We start from the raw sequence: 24,186 nt of genomic DNA, 5'->3' as shown, positions 1-24,186 counted from the left end.
GCTCTGTCTTCTCAAACGCCAAGTCAACAGTGGCAGATGGCCATTTGTACTGAAGCAGGTTCTGGTTCTGCTGGAGGTTTCTTCCTGTTAAAGAGTTTTTCCTCTCCACTGACACTACATGCATGCTCGGTATGAGGGATTGCTGGAAAGTCAACGACAATGCAAGCCATTATCACAATGTGATCGTCCAGGAGGAGTGATTGCTGCAAGCCAATGACTTAATGCATTCTGCTGGGTTACATAGAGACCTTTTAATCTACTTTGAATAATTAATTGAGCATAGTGTATTGTTTGATAACTAGGATCAATTGTAATGTATGCGTGAATGAATTTAATTTTTTTATAAAGTGATTTGAGATACTAATCATGAAATGGTGCTATATAAATAAACTGAATTGAATGACAAAAATACAAAACATGCACAAAAACATTGCTGAATTATTGCACAGGTTTCTAGTGTGTCTGCATAAGCTGTGGATGCACATCATGGGGAGGAAATCCATACTTTCTTCAAGAATTAACAGTCAGCAAATCACCTGGTACACTTCAAAAATATTTTCATAACTTTTTGTCACCATCTTGTTTCTCACCAGAGCGCTCATCTTTCCTGGAGAAAGCACATTTACCGGCCACTTTATTAGGTACACCTATCCAATTGCTCATTAAGGCAAAAGTCGAATCAGCCAATCATGTAGCAGCCTCCACGACCTGCAACGAGGAGCGATAGGGGATGCATGTCTGGTTGTGGAGGCTTTCACATTTGCTAAGTGTGCATCCAATACCCTGAACAACATTACTTGGTTGAGCCAAGTCCTTTCCTCCAAGAGCCAATCAATGTGAACCTGACCAGATCTCATCTGATCTCTCATCGCTGATGTCAGAAGCATATCAGCTCTGTCACACTGATTTTGCATGTGTCAGCAGTTTCCCTAAAAAACAACACCAGACAAACTTCAGGGCACCAGCAAGGAACGGAGCTTTAAAAACATGGTAGTGGCAGGATGAAGTTGCTGAGAATCTCCCCTTTTGTATGCTCAAACCTTATTTTTGTGACTGTAACAGTAACACTTAACTGGAGAAAATGTTTTACATTCACTTTTATTTTTCAGTTTCAAAGGGAATGTATTGGCTATTACAGACTAGCAGAACACCTCTGCTAGTCTGTAATTGCAACTTCTTTAATTTGTTTTATCTGTCAGGTTTCCCCCAGAAAACTTGCTAAGCCCAGCGGTAGGGCGCTAGGACAGTCATCCAGCACCCTATGGTTGAGTTAAAAAATGTTTGCACGTTGTGCTTTACCCCTGCAATTTAATGACGGGAAGTGGAAAAAACCACAACAAAAGAGGTATGAGGTATTTATGCATTAGTGGAAGACATTAACAATAACTGAACACCAACTCTGAAGTCTTTTGAAAAAGGCAAACAAAAAATACAATTAAAATAACTATTCTTTGGAACTTTGGTTTCATCCTAATTAAAGTTCCAATTTTGTGATCCTTGATTCGTGACTTGTCACCTTTATCTGAAGTTGTTAGTGTGTAGACCAGTAAAGACAGGCAGTGGCTGCAGAATTCCACTGCCTCAATAAAAGACACCCGAACTCATTGTGCTTCCAACTCTTTAACCCACCTGTGTTACCAACTTAACACACTGCTACTGGTGTATTGAAAAAAATAGACAAAAAATAAACACTTCTTAGCCTGGTGGGAACGCAAGTAAAACCTGGTGGCCCACCCAGCCTACAATACACTGGGGGAAATCTTGCATTTGAAGTCAGCTGTGCAGGGCTTTAAAGAACAGGGTGTTCTATTCAGTTTCATTAGTCCTATTACATACTCCAGTATCTTTTTTTTAGTTTTTATCAGATGGTTCTAGTGGCCTTTATTTGATAGTGAATTGACAGGAAGGTGGGTAATGAGAGAGGGGTCTTGCATGTCTTACATATATGAAAGGTCAACAGGCCCGGACTCGAACCTGTGACGTCCACGTTGCAGATTAAGGCCTCTATATGTGGATTCTGCTCTACCCCTGCGCCACCACAGCACCCCCTGTAGTTCAAGTTTAAAGATATATACAAGTGCTCTTATTTGGCTGACAAAGAATGGACCTGTAGCATGTGTGGACTGTGAAACAGTCTCCGCTTTCTGACATAATAAGAATCTGTGTAATAGTTTTTCCACCCTAAGTACTCTGATTTTGCTGACACTGCAAAGAACACTGCAAATCAGCTGGGGGAGGCTTTTGTTTAGCTGCAGCTGAAAATAGACAGCTCTACATTAGAAGGGGAAGGGTTTAGCTTAGGGATGCACCAATACATTTTCTCACTTTCAATGCAGATATGTGAGGATTAGTGTCAGCTGATGCCAATTTGATACAAAACAACACTTCTGAATCGTCTTAAAACCTTTTTGTTAGACAAATCTAGTGAATTACAATTTTATTTTGTTAACTCTGCACCAATACAGCACACTTAACTACACCAATAGCTTCTACAGCTTGGTCAAACGTGCAAAAACATGCATGCACTTAAATTGTTCAGTCAGTGCAATTAGGACTATAACGGTCACTGTAATAAAGGAAAAAAATGATAAGAATAATAGATTGCCTACCTTGCAGGGTTTTTACATCAGTGTATTATAGGCGGGCTGCCCAACTTTACTGGCCCTCTTCACCAAACTAAGCATTGCTTGTTTGTTTTAAATATGTTTTTACACATCTGTAAAAGTGATAACAACAACGGGTTTGTCGTTGCGTTGAGCTAGGTGTGAGCATCTGGTTGTGCACCTCTTAACTTGTCAAGTGTAAAAGCCACACAGCTCAGCCCACGCATATCCTTGAGAGCAAAGAATATTGTGTGACATCTGCGTTTAAATATCCCACTTACTCAATACATGTCCTGGCACGCTTTTGGCTCCAAGTCTGCACTTGTAACTTGATAAAGTTAATGTAATTGAATAATATCACCTGGCAATCACAGACAGGTCTTTTCCATTTAGAGTACTCCAGGCAAATACTGAATTTCCTTGGGTTTAGCTTAGGGAATCAAAACACTGCATCAAGCAGCAGACATTACAAAACGAAAACTTCATGCAAGAAATACATGATTTTCCTACCCAAAGAATATCATTGTGGGTTATTATTTGCTTTAATATTATTGTAGGTTGGAATGCATCTGTGAACAAACCAACGTCAAACAAAAAGGCTAAACTCAGCATCAGGGTGTAGCTATGTTAAACTATGAAGATTTTATTTTATTTTATTTTTACAGTTTGCAAAGTAAACTTGCAAACCCCTTACAAGTCTTAAATTTAAATGGAAAACAATTTAATCATTTTAAATTTCTCTGATGCAATCATTAAATCAAATTTAATAGAACTGTCATTCTCAATTTTAGATCTATAGTCTTTGTTAAAATTCAATTCCACTTATTCCGGCTCTGAACGTGACCAGCGCAGCTTGTTTTAAGGCACTTAGAACTCTACTGTTATGTGTTTAAATATAGTCACCGTCTTCCAACAACATATAGTTACCTAGTCATATTGTTACATTTCCTGTCAACTTTTAAAAAAATTAATACAAATTTCACAAAAACACAGTTGGCCATTGGTGGACTGCCCAAGCGCTCTTACCATCAGGTTTAGCTGGATTTCTGGAGGAAACCCTGGCTTTGGTCAAACATGTACAAATAATCTGCAACAAACATTATTTCAAATGGTTCAGGAAATACAATTTGGAATTCTAAATATAATACAAAATAAATAAAGCATAAAGTTGCTCAGAGCACAAAACATGAAACTGGACTAAATACTTCTACCCTTTGGGATCAGGCACATCATCACAAATGCCCAATCTATAATTTTTTTCGATTTTAGAACTAATAGAGATTATATCGGATCGGTTAACCTCTAGAGTTATTATGCCAGGATTTAGGTAGTTAACTGTATATAACAAGCAATGCAATGTGGCTTAGTCTGCAAACTTAACCCTTGAACTTTTGTCCAAAATATTAATAAATATTAAAGTTCAGTTTAAACCAGTTGAGTTTCCTTTTTAACCAGCAATATAATCAGTTGTGGCAAATCAATAAATAGAGGGTCTATATACCCAGAAAACCACCATGAGTGAATATTTGAGATATTTTAAGGCATTTTAAACTTCCAGCATTGACACTGTCAACTATCATTCTTCATGTGACGCAGCCAAGCTCCTTCTTGTTGTGACAAAGGTTTTAGCACCACCAATATATCAATACCTTTATGCCAACACAGATGATATCAGCAGAACTTGAAAAGGTCAGTTTTTAAAATCAGCTAAAAATGATTCCGACTTCCTGTTGGATAAGGGAAATTAACTTCATTCGAAAACCATGGAATTATGTATGTAACAGAGCGTCCATGTCACCATGGTAACATAATCCAGCCAAAAGTCACATTTTCAATATCAAAATCACAAACTTCCGACAGTTTGAAGCGACAAAGAAGGGCATCCAAAAGTGCAACATGGCCTTAACTGTTCTGAGAAGGACTTTACCAGAAAGTTATGCGGCTCTGTTGAGTGGACAGCGACAACCTTTAAACACTAATACCTTAAGAGTATATTGATTTGTCCTTCAGCTGCAAAGCCAGAATAGCTAGTGGGATTTTACATAGATCGAAGATAATGAACACAAAATAATAGTTTTATCATCAAACTGCCAAAAGCAGGAAATCAATGAACTTAGTATATTCAACTTGCAACCTCATACATTTTCAAGTTTACCACTGCTTCAGCTCTAAGGATAAAATATTATATCAGGCATTCCAAGCAAATTATGAGAACAAAATGAATTGGGCATTACGGAACACAAGAAGTCAAATTTGAAATGACTAAAATAACTGGAAAGTATAATAAGTACACATGACAATTTTAATAGGAGTCTCCAATCTTCTCACACAGCAAAAAGATGACAGAATACATGTTTCCAGTACTATGCCAGGGTATGATGGAAGCTTGTGGACCAAAGCAATTAAAACCAACATACAATAGCAAAGCAACAAATGCTGTAGTGAGGCAGCGGGTGTTGTGGTAAATGTCACACCTGGTTTAATCCTGAGAAAGATGGGTCCTGAGAAGAGCTAACAGCCAAGCTTCTTTTCCTCTTCCCCACTGACGAGTCTAAACACTAGGGCAGACAGTAGAGGGGCAGGGGTCAAAATTAAACAGCTGCTTTCCACCTTTAGTCAAAATTAACATGAGCAAAACAGGCAATTCTGTTGCGCCCACATGGTTTTCTCGGGTACGTGCAACCGGCAGTGTTCTGTGCAGCTAGAGAAAGGATCGACTTCTGTATAAAAAAGTTCCAGAGGATGAGAAAGCTACTAAAAAAAATTAGGTACTCAAGATTTGATATTTGAGGCCACTGTTCAGGGGGAAAAACTAAAATTATGGCTTTCTGAGGGAACCTTCAGAAGGACGTAGAAGGGGGGCTGCGCAGGTACATATCTCAAGTCTTATTCCAGGACTTTTTGCCACAGTCAGAGTAAAGAAAACTAAACACGTCATTTGTATTTATTCAGCGGTGAACAAAGCATTGAACTGAATTCCTTCTTCACTACGCAAAAACTTTCTGAAGAGTGTTTAAGATAATCTAACAAACATTGAACAGCCCTTGCACTTTGGTTTTAATCCAAGAATTATTCTACTCAATCAAAAATTAGGGTTTATTGCAGGACAGTAAAAAGTTTGGATTAAACTGGAAGTTGAGCATGGGAGTCAAATTTTTCTGCATGGGGCAAAGGATTGCCTACTACTATAATCTGAAAGCTTACTGCTCAGGCTGTTTTGTATTTGTCATTTTACTACCAAAAGAGAAATTCTGAAGAGAAATTGAAGGACCCCAATGCAGGTAGTCCCCCAAAGTTTCATATTCATCCATTTTGTTCCTTTACTCTCATTAAGTGCTTCAAAGTTACAGTCTAAAAATATTTTGTGAATGTGTGTTAACTTGTTCCATTTCATTAATTGATGAAATGTTCAATAATGTTTTACCTTATTTCTGAAAGTGAGACTCCAATTCATTACATAGAGCCTTTATGTCTTGCAATATTATTGATTATGGCTTACGGAGAGCACACCCACAAAACAAAAAAAGTAGTGCATATCATGCAAAATTAACTGGAAGGAAAAAGTGTGGAAAATGTGCACCAGCAACAGGGATAATCATATCTTCGAGCAAAACACATCGAAGAGGCCGAAGTGACAAAAGAAGATAGTCTACCAGAAAATTTTAGAGCACTTCATAATTTCTTCTGCTGATAAGTTTTATGGAGATGCTGTTTACATTTTGCTGCAGGAATCTGTACTAGCCCACAATGCTAGTGTGCCAAATCCTGGTTCAATGACCATAGTGTTGCAGTGCGTGATTAACAAGCAGACTGCACTGATCCCATAGAAAATCTAGAGGATATTGTCAAGATGAAGATGAGACACCAGAACCAACGATGCAGATCATCTAAAAGCTGCAACAACTTAGACTTCAATTTTATACTTCAGCAGAACCACAAGCTGAACTCCATGCCTCACAGCATTGATGCAGTAATTCATGTAAAAGGAGGTCCAACCATGTATCGAGTGCATAAAAATAAACCCACATAGACAGAATTTTTGGGTTTTCATAATCTGTAACCCATATTCATTAAAATTACAAGACATGCTTGGAATATTTCATTGCATTATGAATCTCTATATTACACAAATTTCACTTGTTGAAATCGGTGACAAAGTACTAAACTTTATATAGGGCTAAAGAATAAATCAATAATATATATTGCAATAGATGTGAGCTCAATATCAAGAGATGACATATCTGATAAAATACTAAATATATAGAGTATTCACTAAAATCTGATCAAGAACCCCATGGCATCCTGGGAGATGTAGGGGGCGTTTACCCGACAATGATCCAACAAAAACGGAATTTTTGTTCCGTTTTTGTTGGATCATTTACATGAAAACGTTCTAATTACAATCTTTGTTTACACAGTAACGGTACACATCGAAAACGTGTAATGCTCTTGTCACGCCTAGTTGGTGCTAGGTTCTTTGAAACTGAAGAAATTGAAGGCACGTCGATTTGCGTTTCCCCATCAGGTACCGTTCTCCCATAGACTGGGAGAAAACACGCACTATGTGCGTCTGATTAGGTTGCAAGCAGTTGAAAAAAGTGGGATAACTTTGCTGAAACACCTTGTTTAAGCTTTCACGGTGTCTGTAGTGGGCCCGGCAGCATGGGCGGCCATTGGGGGACATTGATCCCCCCCCACCCCTTGGACTGGAAGCTGTTTATTGTTTTTACCTTGCAATAGCCAACTCTCTGTTATTCCTATATCAATTTGATACAGTAGGGGCTTCCGCACTTCCCATATTCGTGTCCTCTGTCACCTTTTTCAGCAGTTAAAACTGTTTAATCCGTTGTTAACAAGTCGTAACCTGTTTTTCCGAGCAGCCTTCAAACGCCACATGAACGCTGAGACCCTTGCGCTGGGTTTCCATCTGTGTGGCAGTGAAGGAGACCTGCTGCTGCTCAGGTGTGTTAGAATCATGGCAGCAAACCAGCAAAACGCAAAGAACTTTGCACAGTTTTTCCCCTAAACGGAGCGGTGAAGAGACGCCGAGGGAACCGTATCTGATGGGGAAACACGAATTGTAGTAACACCAGCATTGTCAGTAGTTTCTTCTTCTGTGGATTGTAGGAACCAGCTATGTTTTACGTCATACTATGCATTAGCTGGGGATTCTCTGGAAGAAAAGATCAATTTTCTCTGTTTACACGACAACGGACATCGGTACGTTTCAGAAACATCGCACTCTGGAACCCGTTTTCAATCTGTGCCATTGTCAGAGAAAACATTTGGTGGTTTCGTGTAAATTTACACTACAAACGCAACAAAACTCTTCCGTTTTCACCTGAAATTGTTGTCGTGTAAATGGGGCCGTAGACAGAGGAAAGACTTTAGCTGCTCTACTAACTCACTCACTGTGGTTACCTAGCAACAACTTGTTGAGTAACTTAAACATCAGCAGTTTAAGTTTTGCCACCCTGCCTCTTAAGAGCTCAACACTAAATAACGGCATAGAGTAAACTGGACAAAAGAGGAAAGATCATGGCAGTACTTCAAATATTTAAAAACAAAAAACAAATCAATTATTAATAGACATATGAAAAGGTTACATTGTGATAAGTTTTATAGCCATATCGTCCAGCTCCAACTTTATCACAATTGAATGTTTTGTGAGCTGTGCGGCAACTGAACCTTTATCCATGGGCTGAGCCAAACAAGACGATACAAATTTTTACTAACTTCAGTTCTTTTTTTGCTTTTATTTTATTTTTTAAATCACAATACGGAGTTGCAAGTGTTAATCAGCAACATTTCTAATGTTTATGCTCAGATCAGTGTTTCCAAGTCACACTTAAAAAATAAAAAATTTAACCTTAAACAGACATTTAGGGCAATTAAGATTTTACCTCTTAATGCATGGCTATCAAAACTAATGACTGAATTTATCTTTATTCCCAAGTCTGACAACACTTCAAATTAGGGGTAAGAGTAGAGAGATCAACACAAGGAGAACTCAGGTAAAAGTTGGGGTTAAATAAAATTATGCTCTTCACAATCAAAATTAGAATCTCTTAATAGTTGTAATTGCAGGCTAAATACAGTAGTGGCAGTAGTAGAATTACCAAATGACAAAAGTTGTATTTAAAAAAATTTTCACTTAAATTTTACAACATACATCCTGGTTTGACCCTGCCTCTCGCTCTTTGACTGCTGGACCAGCCCCCCTTTGCGATCCTGCAAGGATAAACGTGTCAAGTGATTGAGAGATTCACGGACATCCTGGTTTGTTGTGGAGGCAACTCAAAACACGTGAAATGCTTGAGAAAAATAAAATACATCAATATTACCTTGACAGTACATTCGGCATCCTATGTCTACACCAAAAAGAACTTGGCAACACCACCTTTTCATCCAACAGATCTATTATAACTATCTACAAGGTGAGAAGTCCAAGAGGAGCTCTGTACTGCCTCAGTAAACTCCAATGGCAAATGATGCCATCAACAAACCGTTTTTTGAAAACGATGCTAATCCAAATCTGATGATGTAACAAACCAAACCATAAGCCTGCCAGTAACTTCCTACTACAGGCCCGAGCTTAAACACAGGTTCTTCACAAAACCCATGATGTTAAAAATGCAAGTCAAAAATGCAAGCTAGCCAGTTAGCTACCTAGCTGAGCTGAGAATACAATGCATTTAAGACCACTTTTAAATGAACTAATGCAAACTTTAGCAGATACAATTTTAATCAAAATAGGACACCTCACAGCAGAGCCGGCCCAAGGCATAAGCAAACTAAGTGGTCGCTTAGGGCCACTGGGACCCCTTAAGTGGAACTGATTTTCTTTTTTCTTTTTAGTACTTTGTGATTACAAAAAAAAACACACCATTACATTATAAAGTTATGATTTGATTTTACAAAATATATATTTGATGATGTATGTAGAAATTATTCTTTATAAGGGCAAAAAGAAAAAAAATGCTCTTGGGGATCCCCTGGTGGTCACAGTAGGTAAATAACCTATCCTTCAGGGAGAGGGAGAAGAAAGCGGAAGAATAGACAAAAGCCAAGATAAAGGTATGTTTTCAAGTGTCTTGGTAATGTAATGTTTATCAAAAAGATTTGCAGAGCTGCTGATAAAAAAAAAATCAGCTCGATAGCAACCTTCAATGGTCCAGTTCACCAGCCAAACATTTATGCTAGCAAGTTTATGTTTGTGTGAAGCTGAGTTTCAGTTTTAAATGGGTTGATTCCTGTGGTTGGCTATATATCTTTTTCTGAAGTTTTTTTGGTTTCAAAATGGTGAGTTCAATAACGTTTGATAATAATTAAAACTTCTCGATGTTTCACATTGTCTAACAAAACATTTTTACATCATGCTACATGGTTTGAACTGTACTGATATAGTGAGCTACTCTATGCTGTAGTTGGCAATATGTTTGCTACAGAGCATAATTGATGTGGCCAAAACAAACAGTTTTACATCAACTTATAAGTTAGGAAACTTTTCCTGTTAAAATCATTTGGAGGCACAGAATCAGCCCAGTACCAATCCACATTCTCTGGTGAGAAAGACTCACCTGGTATCAATGAAATTTTTAGCTATTGGAGTTACGCCTGAGACAAATTAATTTAATCAAAGTACGTCATGAATATGTCTGTTCTCCATCTTAAGTAGTGCTGCACCAATTGCAGTTTTCTTTAAAAAGCCTTATCTGCCAATTTTGATTTTGACCGATACCAATTTTTTTGCCTGAAATGTTGCTAAATATAGCAAGAAAGTTGCTGAGTTGGTAACAGTTGGGTGGCTTTTAACTGCAAATGTGCGGACACGATCTGGTGGCCGGTCTGTCAGTCAAACCTCTCACTGTAGAGCAGAAGAGGACTGTGGGTGATTTTTTTAAAGCCTTTGCTGAGGTAGATAAGATCAGCTTCAGATGCAAGTATTGGCCGATCACTGATCTCCCAAGATTAAGTAAATCGGCCGCCCAATAAATGCATCCTGTATTATGCATACATAAATGATGTAATGTAAACAGCACTATCAGAGATGCAAGAAGTTTATAGCAGGTATGTGAATAATCTAATCATTGACTGCAGCAATCTACGTTGTTAGCAGAAAGAGAGGGCCCCAAAACCAGATTTCACTTTGGGCCCCATGGAGGCTTGGGCCGGCCCTGCCTCACAGTTTGAAAAAATACCTATATTGAAAAAAATACACCAAACACTTGATTTACTTTGTAAAACCCTGCAGACATCCTGACAATACAATAACCAACCTTTTAAAGCATTATGTTTGTAAGATTTAAGTCCAAAATTATCTTTAAAATCCCCAATAGCACATCAGGAAACTTAAAGATATAATGCTCCAAACTCTGATAAGCTAGCTCCGCTCTTTGACTTGGACTGGAGAACTTGGCACAACATGTGAGGCAGTAAAAGAAATTAATAAATAAGATAAAAAAAACCTCTGCTCAGATACCATATCATACCCAGAACAGTGGTGCGTGTGCATTTTTCATGCCCAATTTTCAAACAGCATCCACAAATGATTTGAATGCTGGTGAGTCGGTAAAGCTGGAGAACTTTTTTGAAAATTTCATTTAAACAATTGGAACTCCATTTTAATATGTAGCAATTAAATTATCTACAAGGCACATAAAAAGCAAAAATGGAGCAAGCTAGCATTGGCCTACAGATGATAGAACATTGAAACGCATTATTAATGAAATACCAGCACATGAAAACAAGTCCAGAACATAACAGCATCAATTTATTGTAAATACAAATAAAACATGCCATTAGGTTCAAATTGGTATATAAACAAAAAACAACTTGAACTTATGCTTTAACTCAGTGTTTCTCCACCCTGGTCCTCTCCACCCCCCTGCTCTGCATGTTGTATATGAGCCTCTATTCCAGAACAGCTGATTCAAATGACAGCATGGCCATCAAGTGCTGCAGAAGCCTGTTAATCACCCACAGATTCAATCCAGGTGTGTGGCAGAAGGGAAACACCTAAAACATGCAGGACAGGGGGGAGGTGAGGACCAGGGTGGAGAAACACTGGTTTAACAGATGGAACCTGAAAAATGTAATAATGTATGATGAATTTAGGTAAACTATGGTTACTCTTAAGAATTTAGATATATTTCAACTATGCAAAACTCATGCTTTGGTGAATAATTAATTATGTTAGAACCAGATGCAATATCACCCCAGAGATGTCAAACAGAAACAACTGTGTTGCATAGTTCAGCAGTTTAACTGCTGCAGTGGTACTCTCAGAGCAATACTTTGTGACCCTTAAATTGATAAAGTACATGCAAATATTTAATCATTTTGTCAATTCATCCAACTGCATACAGTCAAGAGATCCCAGAACAAATAGGGCAGGAATACAAAGTATTTCTATGTTTGGGATGGAAGACAATTTCCACCTCCCTCCTCTATACCAGTCATCCTTGGTAATTCAAGAAATAATTAAATATTTCCATTTTATGTATTATGCAAGTCTGGAGGATCTTTTATTTTGAAAATCCTTTAACCGGATTCTCTCGGTTACGTCTGGCGCGCCAACATTGAACCCACAAGCAGCAAAATGAGAAATGAGTAAACAGATGTCTTTGGAAAGTTTCTTTGTGAAGGGGAAAAGGCCCAGAGAAGAGAGAGGAGGATGGATTTATCCCGTTAGTTGGTTCCCACATTCGAAGCCTGTTCTGAATGACATGCGGCGATCGGCTCGATAATGAGCCAATGAAGCCTTCAAACCTGCTTTGCCACGTAGAGACCAAGCACCCTGTGCATATAAGCAACACTTCGGGTGTCACAGTTTCCCAGATGGGATCGTCTTGTTGCAGAGAAACAAGTTCCCATTAATTTGTCGTTATAGTGAGTTATAATTTTTATGAAAGTAAAATGTTAGTTTTTGTGGTGCACCTGTATTTCACTTTGAAGAAATGTGTAAACGTTACCATAGCAACCAGAGTCAGTGAGCATTAGGACAGTGGTCAAGACGAGAGAAGAGGAGTAGAGCTTGTGAGTCTCAAGTCTGGTTCACACAGTGATTTTAGAATTGCTGCTGATTTTCCAAACCTCCGTGGTCACACATGAGTTGATAAAAGTACAACAGGTTTGATCGGTTTGTGTCTCCAGCCACACAGCAGGAGCAACACACCACACACGATCTGACTTCACTCACAAACATCCCAGTTCCTGAAGAAAATCCCGTAAAACCCCCAGCATACCATACGTGAAATTAGAATAAATAAACACGGATGATGATGATGTAGAAGCAGTAGGTGTGGCAGGTGTTACTCATTTTAAAAAACAAAAAGAAAATGTGTTGGATAAAAGACGGCGAGAGCAGCCGCTCTATTTGCTGCACTATGATTTGGAGGCGAGTTATGTTTTTTCGTAGTTAACATTTTTCTTAGTGTTTAGATTGTTTTCTGTTCTGTGTTTACATTTAGCATCACCACTTAATTATGATTGTTTTTACTATTTTGATGTTCACATCAAAAATAATGGATAAGTAGCCCACACTAATTTTAAAATTTTGCCATCTGAACCAGGCTTTAGTACAAAATAACGCCGTTTTACTAGTCACAACTACAATCTAGCATGTAGCTAGTGTCAGCGTCAAGCGCTGACTGAATGAATAGCCATATCGTTATAACCTATTTGTGTCACCTTAATGATGGATAGCTGAAAAGTTCATGGGTTTATCAACTGCGGTAGCAATTTCACTCCAACTCCTCTCCTTATTTCTGTTGATATTCCTTGTATAAAATGCTGAATAAACATTCATGCTGTTTCCACATATAATCTCCAATGTCCACCGCCTCTAGTTTGCGCCATGTCAGCTATTTGGGATTCCCCTCTGTGATTATGTCACCACGCTTTCAGACTGGCTACCTGTCACATTCAACAGGTTGTGTTCTCGCTCCCAGTTGGCGAAAACCCCAAACGCTGCGATAATCGGCCAAGACGATCTAACATGTTGAATATGCCTGTTTTTAGATTGGAGCGGTCCCGACGTTCTACGTAACACAGTACACACTGTTGGATAATCTATTACGATTATCACAAGCAACAATCTTAGAATCTTTGAACTGTTCTAAGATTATCATAAAAGGAAAATAAGGGCAAAAAATGTAAAATTGTGCCATGTGAACTAGGCCTTAGTGGGCACAAAAACATGCAGAAGCCTGGTCTGACAGTTTACCACCAGTAAAATCGATGAGCCTTGACCGGTCCACGGTGAAAAAAAGGTTAGAGACCACTGCTCTATACAACATCACTCTACCCTACCTACATTTAGTTTATTGCTGAGCAGGTTGAAAAATAAATAATTTTTGAGATTTTAATGGGGCGGAGGGTTGTGAAGTAAAAAGTGTCATGGCTCGTAAGTATCTCCTATTTCACAATATTGGTCACATAGCAAAAAGTTGGACACCACTATAATAGGTTGAACTGAATACTTTTTGCACAACAATTTGGTTGTTAGCTGGTTAACATAATCGGTGTTCCACAAGGAAGAAAACCACATTATAAAGATGAATTATGATCATAATGCACCATAAAGTTGAAGAGGGATTTTATGAAATTGGTAAAAGATATGAAAAAGCAGAAGCATACAGAAATAGTTGAAGGGCATCACTACATCTTAAAAGTTGAATGATGTTTCTAGGTAAAGGTATGTGGAAAGAGTAAAGTTTGCAAAGCAGGCAAATTTTACTGGAATTTTTCTGGTTTTCCTGGAGCTGAGTATTATATTAAAATAAGCGGAATATTATAAATATTACATAGGTTATAAATAGCATAAGTAATAGGATCTTTTGAAACTTCGTTCTGAAGTTTCAAAAGATCCTGAAGATAAGAAGGGGAAACCCATTCAACACTTTAAGTTGTTAAAAGAATCTTAAAACTTATCCAATAAGCAACAGGCAACTGGCATAACGAGGCCAATATTGGCCTTAAATGGTCAAACTTCTGGGTGCCTGTAAGAAATCAAGCTGCTGCATTCTGGATCACTTGAAGACGCTGTGTCAAGGATTTATCTATGCCTTTATATAATTAATTACAATAATTGTGATGTAATGAAGGCATGAATAATTCTTTCAAAATCCTTAAAAAAAAAATAGAATTTTACCCTTGCTAAAAGCCACAGGTGTAAAAACTTTAACAACTGAACTAACTTGTTTGTCAAATTTTAAACAGCCATCAAAGATAACACCAAGATTCCTGGCAGAAGTCAGACAAAACGGAGCTAAAGAACCAAATATTGAGTAAAGTAGGAATGTTTTGACCAAATAATACTGAGTTTTGACCAATAATAATTGAGTTTTGTTGTGGCTGAAAATTTAGGTCCATCCATGATTTAACTTCAGCTAAACAATCCATTAGATAAAGACCCACACCACAGAACAGGTCATCGGTGATGTGTGTTTGCAACGTGACGTCACACACGCAATCTTCTGCCTCCTAGCTCCCTGCAAAAAACTGCTCTCCGACAATGACTACCATTTGTTTAAGCCGTCAAGTTGTTAATATAATGCCCTAAATTTTAAATGTGTTTTTGACATGCAAAAGAAAAAGGGTTGAAGTGCTTTGTTAGTAATTCTCAATTGTCTTTTCTGAATTGATATTTAATTAGAAGAAATTTATTGCAGTTAGGGATTCTCCGACCAGGTTTTTTTTTTGCTGCCCATGAGGGCCTATCACAGCTGATCACATGAAATGGCCGTTAATTTAATGTAGGTACAAGTGTTACTGGCTATGTGATCTGCAAAATGAAACCAAAATCATCTAACTTAGACAAAAACGTACAAAAAACCTGTAGACACAATACAGCAAGTATTCAATCAGAAGGACAACTGTAAAACCTGAGGTGAGTAATACAATATTTAACAGTAACAAAAATGTGCATAAAGTCAAATATCAACATTGTTTCCTTTTTTTACTCGACATTATTTGATATAGCCCTTCATTCAAAGTCAAATGTAAGTTGCATTCAAATAAACAATTCTAAGTTACTAAATCAAAAGTACCAGAGAGCATGGCTAGTTGTTTTGTGCATGTTCAAATTTTTTGCAAAGTGGTAAAGAGAGATCTGCTTCCTGGCTCTGATTGGTTGTTTCTGACTGAACACGGTAGTTCTGCAGAATACATGGAGGAGGCAGAGGAGCTGAATTTTTCTCACAGATTATCCATCTCAGGACATTGCGAAAATTTTAATACAAATCTAAAGCGTTTTTTCTATACTGCAGCTTTGAGCAGATGGTGAGTGCAAGAGTCCACTGTCTGATTGAGCTCAAGCGGTACTATGTGAAATATTACTTCTCAGTAGCGTGTAGCAGCAGTCCAACAGAGAGAGCAGTCAGTGGAACCTAACGTCTTCCACTGCTGATCGTCTAGCCCAATGTCCTGAATTATTTTTCAGGTTACCTGCTTAGCATTCTGACCGTCATGCTCATTCAGATAACTGTTGGCAATTATGCACCGTTTGGTCTGCCGTCTGGCCGCTCTGGAAGGCTTTTTTCCTGCAGTGAAATTCAACACATCTCTACTTCTTTAATTACTTTTTTTTTAGTGTCATTAAATTCAGTGTGTCGATGTAATTTAAAGTGCTTCACCCTCAAAGTATTTTCCGTGAGAAGACACAAACTTCCTCATTCACTCTCAGAACATGACATTGTTCTGAGATGATCCACATGACATTGCTGCCATGCACCTGCACAGTGTGAAGTGGGAGATGTGCTGCACATGGGGCCTCTGCAGGCTGCGAAGTATGAGATACAGGTGATCGGTTTTGTAATTGGCAACAAAATAGTGATCAGCGATCGTATACTTTTTCACAAAAATCAGACAATTATGATCAGTGGCCAATCGATTGGCACAACACTAATTGCAATGCATTGATAAATCAAAATTTTGCCCCACCCAATGTTGAAATGAAGCACCTGAGACTCTGTCATCTTCCAGTGTTGTATGCATTACAGATGTCATTCAGTTTGTAATTGGACATCCTAGGACACTCATGACTGTTGAAGAGGAAACGTGACATCATTTGGGATCAGTCACATTAACCTGCTAAACGATGGTTATTTTTATCTTGACCTAACTCATCAACTAGCCAATTGTGCACTTCTACTTCAAGCTCAGGCCTTCCATCAGAAACCTGAGAGCCAGAGGAATCTGTGCAGGATGTTAGCCGTTCTTAGGCTTGCACTCGACTGGGAATGTGTCAACAACATAAGACTTTATTTGCAATAGACATTTGTTGACACCTAGACAGCAGCAGGATGGCTGCCATCTTGTAGCATCACTGCGTTACCTGAGACATTTGGTGAGGCACAGTTTTTGGCAGACATGTTGAAGGATTCATGTGGCAGACATTTACACACAAATATAAATGCATCACTACCTTTAGATTTTTGGCAATGTCATTTGTGTTCAGTTTGAGCATCTGTTACTGTAAGACAACATTGCATTAGCATGTAAAATACAAGTTCATAATACTTGGAATATATTAAACAAGTAAAACAGCAAGCAGCGTTGGTGACCCTCACAGCTCAGCGCCGCACTGGCTTAATGGCGACCGCAGGACCTCCAGCAAATGCCACCCAAACGTCGTCGTCATCACTCTCACGCAGACACCGCACCAGTCTACTAGGTAACGTAACTCAATGTGTTGAGCAATGCTCCTTGACGCATTAAAAAATAAATAAATAAATGAATAAAATAATCTAATGCAATTTTGCTGATGTATTTTGTTGACTTTGGAATAATCTGGGGGCACAGTGGAGTCAAATCACAATTTAATGCTATTAGCCTCTTTAGAGGTTAACAAAGGTCAATTGTTGCAAATCGGCTGATGCATATGTGATACAGAGCCAATTGTTTGCAAACAGGAAGGGATTAAAATTCACCATAAGGCCACTCCCACATGCACTAACCAGCAGTTAGTGTTTAGAGAAGGATTTACCATCATGTTGTTCTGTCATTAAACAGGTTTAAACTTGTATGAATCAGAGTAAAAGGAAGAAAACTAGCAGGAAAACAGGTGACTTCCTGTTGAAAGGGGGCATGCCGAAGGTGATGTCGCCAACTGACCGCATGAATGTGAGGAGCTCTGGTCTGCTGTGAAACAAAGTTTGATACAGCTCTGAGCTTGTCTGTGGAAGTTACTCCATCTTGAGGTTTCATGGTGAATGGTCAGATTTTGAGGCTTGGCCCCACCCACATTTTATGCAGGAAAACTATTTTGATAACTTAACTTTCTATGCCTCAAGTCTTTACTGAGTGATTCTGAAGTCTGCATGTCAAAATATGTAGGAAGACTTCCCTCAGATATAACGTGTAAAAGGGAAAATGGCAGCTTTGATCCAAAATATCCGACTTCCTGTTGTGTTTGGACCATGGCACCAACAGAGTTTTTGGTTCATCCTTACAAGATACATCTATACCAAATTACTCAATTCTCAAAGTATGGCTTGGGGCTGATTTTTTAAAGATTTTTAGGAGACACTGTGGAGGAATTAAGCCATCCCCACCAAATATTACACTGTATTCCTGTTGAGGGCCTAATTATTGCACTACAGTTCTTCTCAATATGAATATAGCACATACAGATATTAAAATGACAAGAAATTTGTGATACATTATGCAGCCCTAGTTAACACCATTTATATAGTGCCAATTGACAATGTCGTCTCAAGGCACTTCACAAAAAATCATTTCAATTCAATCATACATACATTTAAACTTATCCAAGTTATCAAACAGAACAGTCTTCTAAATTAGGCAAGCTCACTCCGCCCCCATGCAGGAGTAGAGCAAACCTCCGACAAACAATGTTATGTGGTGATGGTTACTGTGTGGCCTGAGACATTTGGTGAGGCATCTTTGCATTACCAGTCAACATTAAGGCAAAGAAAGTAGGCAAAATATTTCTAATGAGTCATTATCAGCTCCATTATTTCACCAAGACAGAAACTGACATTAAAGTCCAAGATTCTGAGGAGTGCTAAATCGCTTAAAAAATGAATGCATTTCATAGGAGCCCGTAAAGGCGGGTTTCATTTTTGTTTGTTACATAGCATGGCAATATTAGTTTAAACATGTTTTTAATGCATGAATATCGTCAGTTATTCCGTTACAATGTACAAACGGAAGAGAATGGATCTCCTCTCTACTGTACTGCAGCCTGTTGCAGAAGTGGGAGGGGCTCACGGCAGCTCTTACTACTCACTGTAATATTGGTGTTTCCCCGTTTTGTTACATGGCTTATTACATGTTAAGTTACGTAAATTTATAATCTTTCATAAAACTCCTCCTTCTGTCAAACAGTGCAGTTGAATTTTCCAATTTGTTTAAAATGGTACGGCTTTTCATCACTCGGAATGGGATTTGAGTATAAAACCATCCCATTCGGACACACTGCTCTGCCTTATGGTGAGTCAAGAGACAATAGTGAGTGGCTGCAGTGAGGGTTGATCATAGCATTTACTCAGCTTTCCAAATGTGATTTTTCTTTTTGCAATCTGGACATGGAGTAGAATGGGTCTCTTCTGCTGTGAATGTTGGCGATGGTACGTTGTAGGACGGACAACTGACTGCGGTGCTTGGAAAGTGCTCAATGCAGCACTTGCTTAGGGTTCAAAGCTTAACTTTGTGCTTGACTTAAACGCTTTGAAGAGATCTGTTTGACCAAGTGGGTTCCCGTCCTTAACTGCTGCTAGTCCTTACTCTTTACCAGTTCTTTGTGTTTTCACCAAGACAAACTCTGGAAATAGTTTGAACCAGTGAAAAGAATCCCTTTTGTTCATTGATAGCTTTTGTCAGGAGCTATCAATGAGTTCATTGCAGCAAATCAAACCTGAGCGACAAGAAATAAAAATGCTAAATTCCGTTTTTGATCAAATCTAATACAAAAAATAAAATCAATGCTTCAGCAATAAAGTCAGATTACTACAATAATAATTAATCATTATAGTTTAACTAAACTTACAGTTGATCATTTCTCCCACAACCCATAAATACCATGAATGACTAATTTCTTTAACACTGTTGATCGTTTATTATCCTCCTAATAAACCTTGCTTTAAAAGTTGTCTTTGATTTCTGTTTTCCAGCTGCTGGATAACAGTTAAAGTCTGATGACATCATACAGAATCAGTTTGTTTTTCATATGATTGCTTTATTTTTATTCAGTGAAAAGTTTGCTAAAAGACTGTTCTGAACTTTGTATTGCAGACCAGCATTTTGCTGTGTTAGTCCTATTTTCTGTCTTTAGTCTTTTATAATTGTCAGGGTGTCTTTCTAATCACTTAATGGCCAGTCTGTAGGCCTGACCCCAGTATGAGATTAAGTTGACAGCTTGCAGTCTCTCTAATGCTGTCAGCCCACATTAAAGTTATGACACCACATAGTCTTACAAAAACTACACATGAACTACATGAACAATTAGACAAATATTTGTATTCACCTTTTTGTCACGAACTCTATGTGCCATATTTAAAAATATGTATAGAAGCTACCTTACCTTGTTACAGTGACGGCCAATACCCATGAGAAAGTTGTCCGGTTTGATGTCTCTATGGATGAAGTTCTTTGTGTGTACATACTCAATTCTGCTGATCATCTGGGAGAAAAGAAACATCAAGAAAGGGGGAAAACATGAGTTGCTTATCGTTCTGTTAAATCAGAACTACTTAGAGAAATTGTTAGGAAACTACTGGCTCAGAACTTGTCTGATTTATTAAGGAGCTTCTTCACTGGCAAGTCTCAATGTAACCAGTTAATGTGCAGTTCGGTGCAGCGATGAGTTTTTCCTCACTACTGTGGGGGAGTGGGTTTTGACCCAAATATGATGGAAAAAAATTCAGATCAGATTTTATTTTTTATTTTTTTGCTATGCATATTCTGGCATACAAGATTTTTTAATGTGAAACTATTTAGATTTAGGTAACGCTGTTAACCACTCCTGAAATTTTATTTTTTTCAAAATCCAACAAATAATAAAATGCCCATCACAACAAAAAAATAAACAAAATGGTACGCAGCTCACTTCACTGAACTTAATTGGTGGAGATCAATGTCAGGAAAAATTTTCATATGCATGCATCCCTAACAATTACTTTTCTGTAGTTTACAAAATTAATTTGTAGCCCAAGTGGAGTGACAGGGAACAGAAATGAAGGTGAAAGATTTTAAGTACTTGGGGTCAACAGTCGAGAACAACGGCAAATGTGGAAAAGAAGTGAAGAAACGTGTCCAAACAGGTTGGAGCAGGTGGAGAAAAGCATCAAGTGTGATGTATGATAAAAAGAGTATCAGCGAGAATGAAAGGAAATGTTTACAAGATGCTGTTTGGTTTAGAGACAGTGGCAATGACGAAGAGGCAGGAGGCAGAGCTGGAGTTCGCAGAGTGAAGATGTTGAGGTTCTCTTTGGGAGTGACAAGGGTGGATAAAATCAGAAATGAATATATCAGAGGAACAGCTCATGTCAGATGTGTAGAAGATAAAGGTCCAAGACGCCAGATGAGATGATTTGGACATGTACAGAGGAGAGACACTGAATACATCAGTAGAAGAATACTGAGGATGGACCTGCCTGGCAAGAGACCTACAGGAAGACCAAAGAGGAGGATTTATGGATGAGTGAAAGAGGACATGAAGGTAGTTGGTGTGAGAGAAGATGAGGAAGAAAGGGTTACATGGAGACAGATGACTCGCTGTGGCGACCCCTAAAGGGAAAAAGAGGAAAAAAGGAAAAGAAGAAGAAGAAGAAAAAAAAAAAATCTGTAACAATAATAGCTCACTTCTGAAGTTAACTTGGACAAAAACTGTACAAAAGTCTGAAATTATATTCAATTTAACAAAGCAGCAGTCTCAACTTCCGTATCGGACCACCATCAAGATGGCTGCATAGCAAGAGCACTAGAGTAATTAGAGAGATTTCCCCATATAAACTAAGTGAATCTACCTATAACGCATTAAAGGGAATAAAACTTGTGTCAGTTCTGCCAGGCTTCAGAACTAAAGAGACAATACTCCGCAAAGCCTGGCAGGGAAAGGGGTTTACCCGGCATGAAAACCACATAACTTGGATCACTGCTATCCACCTGTCGGACTTAAAAGACGTAGGGAATATACAAAAATCCACAAAGCATCAAAAGAAAATAATGTCTACTTCCAGACCGCGAAGCTGCACGGGGAAGAGGGTCTGTGGTACAACAACCTACAACAAGGTAGAGGAGTCATCACAAGGCCTGCTGAGACAAGGCTTCACCGTGACAACCATCAAACCTCTGGAGACGCTCATGGGGCATGAACAGCAGTTGTCCTGGAGAAGAGTGGACCGACAAGCAACGAAGGGCGCATTTAAAGCCGGCCGGGGTTCCAAATACAAGGAGAGGCTGCAAACCTTCAGGAGAACACCAGCAGGCCCCTCCAGGACTTAGAGAGGACCTACCCCAGATAAAAGATAGCCGAAAGTATTGTGAAATACAGTACATCACAAAAGTGAGTACACCCCTGACATTCAGGCAGACATTCAAGTATATTTTTTCATGGGACAACACTGATGAAATGACACCTTGACACAATGAAAAGTAAGGTGTGCAGCTTATATAACAGTGAAAATTTCTTCCCTGAAAATAACTGAATATATATAGTCATTACAAACCACCGACAACAAAAGTAAGTATATCCCTAAGAGACTACACCCCTAAATGTCCAAACTGAACACTGCTCGTCATTTTCCCTCCAAAATGTCATGTGACTAATTAGTGTTACTAGGGTTCAGGTGTGTTCAGTTTTGCAGTACAGCTCTCACACGCTCCCATACTGGTCACTGGAAGGTCCAACATGGAACCTCATGGAAAAGAACTCTCTGAGGATCTTAAAAGATGAATTGTTGCGCTACATAAAGATGGCTACAAGATGACTGCCAACACCCTGAAACTGAGCTGCAGCACAGTGGCCAAGATCATCCAGCATTTTAAAAGAGCAGGGTCCACTCAGAACAGACATTGTGTTGGTCAAAGGAGCTCCCTCTGGAAGCTCAGCTTCTTTGAAAGACAGGCACAGGAGTGCTGTCAGATTGCTGCAGAGATTGAAGAGGTGGAAGGCCAGCCTATCAGTGCTCAGACAATTCGCAGCACACTACATCAGATTGGACTACCTGGCTGTCACCCCAGAAGGAAGCCTCTTCTGAAGTCTGTACACAAGAAAGCCCACAAACAGTTTGCTGAAGACATGTCAACAAAGGACATGGATTACTGGAACCAGGTCATGTGGTCTGAAGAGACCAAGATCAGTTTGTTTGGTTCAGATGGTCTCCAGCATGTGTGGATGCCTACAGTCAAGCATGGTGGTGGGAATGCCATGGTCTGGGGCTGCATGAGTGCAGCAGGTGTTGGGAAGTCACATTTCATAAACTCCAATAGGTACTGTGAAATACTGAAGCAGAGCCTGATCCCCTCCCTCTGGAAACTGGATCACAGGGCAGCGTTCCAGCATGATAATGACCCCAAACACACCTCTAAGATGACCACTGCTTTATTGAAGAGGCTCAGGGAAAGGGTGATGGACTGGTCAAAAAATGTCTCCAGACATATCTGATACATTACGGTAGCCACCCAGGAAAGTTTGATATGAGCTTGACCAATCACAAGAAAGATTCTCCATTGTGTCATATTTGTCACCCAACCTACTCTGTATCGTAACTCCTGAACGGTTGGTCGCATTCAAAAAATTCAAAAAGTATTAGAAAGTGCATAAAATAAGCTTTCCAATGGTGTATCACATGTGCATGCTCCAGCAGATATCAGAGTAAATATTTTCGTTACGGAATTTCCCTGCGGAGCTCCGTGTTGTATCAACGGAGTAGCGGTGCGAGAGAGAGAAAACGGCAGAGGACGAGTTGAAATCGCGCATAAAATTATGGAAATGTCTAAAAGAAAATCCACCAGACTGAAAAACGGTCCCAGAAGGCTGATGTCTGAAGGCAGTGAACATAAGAGACATATAACCAAGTTATGCAAAATATTTGTACAAGCTAACGTTAGTCATGAATGCTGCACAGGTACTGGCTAACTGTTAGCTCCATCTTGATTCCTGCATAATTTGTGCAATAACTATTTATTATGCTGAAAATAAAATCGCTGTCTTCCAAAAATAATGTCCTATGTAATATTTTTACATAACGTGATTTTGGCAAAAAGAAAAAAAAAAATCAACATTTTTTTTCTGCCAAAAGATGAATTGTGAGAAAGAAAGAAAAACAACAAATCAGCCAAGTGAGGGATTGGTGACCTGTCCAGTGCCCTGTCCACTGTGTCCCCTGCCTCTTGCTCCTGACCACTGGAGATGAGTACCAGCACCCTCTCAACCTGAAGTGTGATAGATAAAGTATGGATGGATCCGGAGTGGGATTCTGTCTGCAGCTGGAGAGGAACTGCTTTAGAGCCTACCACAAGAAATTAAAACGCCTGAAATAATTGTAATGAAAAACAGGCATAAAAACTTGTAAATTGGAGGCCAGGCTTCACAGTTTTCTCTGCATTTATGTAA

General features: G+C 38.8%; 1 protein-coding gene across 3 annotated transcripts in view; it reads right to left on the bottom strand.

Moving 5' to 3' along the window:
- LOC103132016 (casein kinase 1, alpha 1) overlaps nucleotides 1-24,186 on the bottom strand; it is a 49,028-nt gene that overhangs the window by 4,947 nt on the left and 19,895 nt on the right. For 2 of the 3 annotated variants that reach the window (XM_007543770.2, XM_007543769.2), the window contains exon 5: nucleotides 5,078-5,161. The exons of the other annotated variant lie outside the window; for it this stretch is intronic. In XM_007543770.2, coding sequence (XP_007543832.1) covers nucleotides 5,078-5,161 — 84 coding nt within the window. The remainder of the gene's footprint in view (nucleotides 1-5,077; nucleotides 5,162-24,186) is intronic. 3 annotated transcript variants of the gene reach the window in all.

This window comes from Poecilia formosa, unplaced genomic scaffold (genome assembly GCF_000485575.1).
Source record: "Poecilia formosa unplaced genomic scaffold, Poecilia_formosa-5.1.2 Scaffold902, whole genome shotgun sequence".
NCBI classification, from domain to species: Eukaryota; Metazoa; Chordata; class Actinopteri; order Cyprinodontiformes; family Poeciliidae; genus Poecilia; species Poecilia formosa.
Note: the sequence above shows the minus strand (reverse complement) of the source record. Positions and strands in the feature narration are given on the sequence as shown.